The sequence below is a fragment of the Cyprinodon variegatus genome, unplaced genomic scaffold (genome assembly GCF_000732505.1).
Source record: "Cyprinodon variegatus isolate N-32 unplaced genomic scaffold, C_variegatus-1.0 Scaffold1336, whole genome shotgun sequence".
NCBI lineage: Eukaryota > Metazoa > Chordata > Actinopteri > Cyprinodontiformes > Cyprinodontidae > Cyprinodon > Cyprinodon variegatus.
The window spans coordinates 6372-11833 of NW_015151789.1; the positions used below are offsets into that span (position 1 = coordinate 6372).

The 5462-nt window shown below is 41.1% G+C and overlaps 1 protein-coding gene across 1 annotated transcript in view; it reads right to left on the reverse strand.

The window, feature by feature from the left end:
• LOC107102880 overlaps nucleotides 1-5462 on the reverse strand; it is a 30042-nt gene that overhangs the window by 2676 nt on the left and 21904 nt on the right. Inside the window, exons 7-8 of the mRNA XM_015402328.1 lie at nucleotides 4205-4330; nucleotides 3473-3553 (exon numbers count right to left, since the gene is read on the reverse strand). Coding sequence (XP_015257814.1) covers nucleotides 3473-3553; nucleotides 4205-4330 — 207 coding nt within the window. The remainder of the gene's footprint in view (nucleotides 1-3472; nucleotides 3554-4204; nucleotides 4331-5462) is intronic.

Sequence of the window (5462 nt, forward strand, 5' to 3'; positions counted from 1 at the left end):
TAGAATAATCCACAGCCAATGTTCCATCTGTCCAACAAGGTTTAAATCAGCAGGAGAAACTAGCTGATGTTCAACATTCAGTCTGACTATTGTTCTCTTCACAGCAACACTTACTATTGACACAATGCTGGAACACAGAGCACAAGGAGAGCTCCGCCTACTGGATGATGGCGCCCTCTGGTGGAGATAAAAGGTGAAGCTGAACAGTGACATTTAGCATATAACAGCTTTGTACACCAGCCTACTTATACCTGCCTCTGCCTACTCATCTCTGTTAGAACATCTCACTGTGTCTGTATGCTGCACTTATGCGTGTTTCCTTCAATACTGGATCCTTTCCAGCTGAATTCTTCTAGTTGAGGTTGTCTTTATCTCTATGCTCCAGTGCTACCTGTTCCTCTGTGAGTCTCAGCTGCTTTCTTGCCTGTTCTGGTGGTTCTCCGGTCCACACGGCCTATTGGTTCTGTCAGCATCTACATCTCTTGGTTCTTTGCTCACTCCTTCAAACTAGCATTCCTCTGCCAAGACAATAACTTTAAACCTGCTTCATCTGCCACTATTCACCACTTCAATATACTCTTCAAATGTAACTCTGTGTCTGGCTGAATATCAAGCTCACCTACAGAAAATTGTGACACTCTTTTGTCCTAATTTAGTTTAACTTGATTACTCCAATTTACTTGGTGAACTTAACCTGGTCAGGACCAGATTTAGGACCAACAAAGGTTGAAAATAAGTTTTATTTTTATAAATGATGTAACAATATGTCCTAATGAAATTGGGGAGAGGTTTATGATGCAAATGTATACTTATCTCCAAAAGCTAAAAAAGCTATGTAGCATACCTGACATGATTGTTAAACATGAAAATAAAACCATGTATTTTTTGATTAGATTTTGGGCCTAAAATCCACACTGAATCTACGGTTCTTCCACATTTCTGTCAATGACAGTAACAGAGCATTCCGTCACTCAAATTATTTATTTTTTTGGGCTGGAAAAGTTTCAGAGTTAAGGTTTTGGCCTGCCTTTTGTTTAGTGGAAACATATATGATATACACCAGTGTTTTTCAACCCTGGTCCTCAAGGCACACTGCTCTGCATGTTTTGGATGTTTCTGAGCTTCAGCAAACCTGATTCAGATGATTGCAGTTCAGCAAAGCCTGAGAATCTGCTATCAATTGATATTGATAACAGGTGTGTGAAAGCTGGGAAACATCTAAAACATGCAAGGCAGTGTGCCTTGAGGACCAGGGTTTAAAAACACTGATATACACTACTCAAAAAAATAAAGGAACACTTTGTAATCAGAGTATAGCATCAAGTTAATTAAACTTCTGGGATATTGATTTGGTCAGGTAAGTAGCAGAGGGGGTTGTTAATCAGTTTCAGCTGCTTTGGTGTTAATGAAATTACCAACAGGTGAACCAGAGGGGCAACAACAAGATAACCATCAAAACAGGGATGGCTTTACAGGTGGAGGCTGCTGATATTTTTTCACCTCCTCATCTTTTCTGGCTCTTTTTCACCAGTTCTGCATTTGGCTAGGGTCACTGTCATTACTGTTAGCATGAGGTGCTACCTGGACCCTACAGAGGTTGCACAGGCAGTCCAACTCCTCCAGGATGGCACATCAATACGTGCCATTGCTGCGTCTCCCAGCACAATCTCAAGAGCATGTAGGAGATTCCAGGAGACAGTCAGTTACTCCAGGAGAGCTGGACAGGACCGTAGAAGGTCTANGTGCAAGGAGGAGCAGGAGGAGCACTGCCAGAGCCCTACAAAATGACCTCCAGCAGGCCACTGGTGTGAATGTCTCTGACCAAACAATCAGAAACAGACTCCACGAGGGTGGCCTGAGGGCCTGACATCCTCTAATGGGCTCTGTGCTCACTGCCCGGCACCGTGGAGCTTGATTGGCATTTGCCACAAAACACTGGAATTGGCAAGTCCGCCACTGGTGCCCTGTGCTTTTCACAGATGAGAGCAGGTTCACCCTGAGCACATGTGACAGACGTGAAAGGATCTGGAGAAGCCTTGGAGAATGTTATGCTGCTTGTAACATTGTTCAGCATGAGCGGTTTGGTGGTGGGTCAGTGATGGTCTGGGGAGGCATATCCATGGAGGGAAGCACAGACTTATACAGGCTAGACAACGGCACCCTGACTGCACCCAGATGTTGTCAGGCATGCATACACGCACGTGGGGGCCATAAAAATTACTAAATTGCAGCAATGACATTTCAGCAAAATGGACTAGCCTGCTGCATCATTTTTTCACTGTAAATTTTGGGGTGTCTTTGAATTCAGCCCTCTGTAGGTTGATAATGTTCATTACCATCAAGTGATGTGGCATCCTGTTGTTCCTAACACATCACTCAGTCCATATCACTATAAATAAACAGCATGTTTTTCTCACCATCAAGATCTGATGTGTTTTCAAAGTGTTCCTTAAATTTTTTTGAACAGTGTATGACACAGGAAACAGCTTATCCTGGTGCACAAGAACCTCTTGAGAACACTCCGAGAACTACAGCAGATGAGTTGGCGTGCTACTTAAACATGTTCAGCTTTACNGCAACGCTGAGTCCTGTCACTGCTACGCTGAATCCTGTCACTGCTACGCTGAATCCTGTCACTGCTACGCTGAATCCTGTCACTGCTACGCTGAATCCTGTCACTGCAACGCTGAGTCCTGTCACTGCTACACTGAATCCTGTCACTGCTACACTGAATCCTGTCACTGCAACGCTGAGTCCTTTCACTGCAACGCTGAATCCTGTCACTGCAACGCTGAGTCCTGTCACTGCAACGCTGAGTCCTGTCACTGCAACGCTGAGTCCTTTCACTGCAACGCTGAATCCTGTCACTGCAACGCTGAGTCCTGTCACTGCAACGCTGAATCCTGTCACTGCAACGTTGAAGGTTATTGCGGCTAAAGTTACCTTTTTGAATTCTCAGTCATCCGGTTCATGGAAACAGCAGAACAAGTCCACTCAGCTTTGGTTTTGGTGCCCTGTCTTTGGGATAAACCAGTTTTTCTTAGAGTGTGTTGCTGGGTTTGAAACTTATCGGTGTGTTGTGTTCAGAGATGAACTGTCTGAGTTTCTTAAAAACTCCTGACATATTTCCATATATGTCAGTTAAGTCAAGAATAGGAATGGTTTTTTACTGGAAATGAATGAACTTTTGTGTAACTAAAGAGCATTCATCTGTTTTTTAGACTTCCTGCTCTGGCTTCCTTGCACTGGACGATTAATTTTGTAATTATAGTTCTAACTGTCAGGGCATTTAGTGGTCAGGGCCCTCAGCACATTCTGAAACATTCTGGACTCTTGAGGTTCTACACAGAGATACAGACTTCCCTAATTTTTAACTTTAAACTATGATATGGAAGAAATGCAATAAAATTATCCTTTATGCTACACTGTAATTTATGTATTTATACAAATATTAAATTCTAGGTTCAATAACTAAGCAGTCATTGTCACTCACCACAGCAAATTCATCTTTGTCCAGATGGCCATCTTTATCAATGTCACTCAAGTCCCAAACCTGATATATTCATAAAAATAAAAATAGAGCATTAGTGACATATTTACACACATGATATCAAATTTATTTCTACAGCTCCAATTCACAGCACATGTCCTCTAAAGCACTTTAACAGTCGCTGGTTGTCCAGGTAGGGTCCTGAAAACAACGTGGGCTACATTAATAATTGGTCGATCTTTTAGTTTGGTCTGATTCGGAGAGACGGCATCCATCCCACTTTGGATGGTGTAATGTAAGTTTATTTCTAGAGCACAATTAAGTACAAGGACAATTCAAAGAGCTTAACATGATTTAAACAATAAAATAAAAGAACATTTAAAGCAAATAAAGATAAAAACTGATAAAAGTGGTTAGTGAAACAAATAAGGCAGTTGGGCCAGAACCTTAAAGTAAAACCTCAGTTTAACTTCAACAATGGCAGCTCTAAGCTAATGGCGTTTAACTCTGACTAACTTAAGCATAAATGTTTTTACTAATATTAACTGTTAACTTTTTTAAATTATTTTTAAATTAAAAAAAATGAAAACAATGCTTTTTATGTCTTTGCCGTTTATAATAAATAACTAAACAGACTTTTTTATTTAAATATTTTGCTAGAATTCCCATTCCTAACCGATTACAACCCAAAGTAATGAGAAACACCATAAATACCTTCCCAAGGACGTCCAGAGGAAGCTTGGAGTTGATGAGGACAGGTCTGACCTTCTCACCTGACAGCAGGCCTTTGACAGGAGCCAGACTTTCAAAGATCCCATCAAACTTATTCTTCTCCTCAGGCTGTGGGGACAGAGACCCAACAGTTAGTCGGTAGCACTCTAGATCTGCAATCATTTTCCAGCACAGGTAAAGCAGTCAGTTAGTGGTTTTAAATCTTCCCATGTCATTTTGGATATTGGTTAGATTAAACAATATGATGATCAGAAATTGGCCCAGCCGCTGGTTCTGGTTGTGTTGTTAGTATTCAGTAGTATTACTTTCTGAGAAAACCTTGGTGGTGTTGGAGTTTTCCTGTCAGACTAAAGGTCATTGGTTCCAGATCCGGTTTTGGCTTTTGGAAGTCGCCATGTTACACTATTACATAGTGTTGTGGTCAAAGTGACGCAGTTGTGCTGGTTTGCCCTTTTATCAATATAGCCTCAGTAGAAACATTCTCAGATTAGATTGTTTTACCCAGACTGGTTGGACACAGAACTACCGACAAGGAAAAAAACATAAAACATTTTATTTTGCTCATTATTGACACTTGGACAACATTTATGGACATTTTGTAAACACAGAGTGTAAATAAAACTAAATTTGGTTTTGTACTTTCATTAAATTTCCATTCTTAAAGTGCAGCAGTGATCAAATGTAAACAGTGTTGGAGAAAAAACATGGTGCAAAATATCGCACTGATCCTGAAGTTCAGAGCATTAATATCTATGGTGCAAATCAGCAGTATTGTGGGTTTGGTGTTATCAGTGTTTTTCATTTTTATTTTATTTGAATAGGGACAATGCACATTAATGAACATCAGTATAAAAACAAATGTAAATATGCCGGATTATAGCTACAAAGCTAGTTTTCATCCATAGACCCTAGGCAGGCAAATACATAAGAAAGAACATAGCATACAATACAAGCATGACAAGGAAATGTTAAGAGTTTAGTGGTTACATGACTGGTTTGTTTTCATCTGTAGTTTGAGTTGAGCTCTAAAGCTGATCAGTGTAGGGCTCTCCCGTATGTGCAGAGGAAGACTGTTCCAGATGTTAGAGGCTCAGTGTGATGCAGAGTCTGTGATTTAGAGTTTTCTCATCAGTTCATCAGTCTGATGGCGGTGGGGGAGAAGCTGCTGCAGAACCTGCTGGTCCTGCATTGAATGCTGGGAAGCCTCTTCCCAGAGGGCAGCAGGGAGAACAGTCCATGG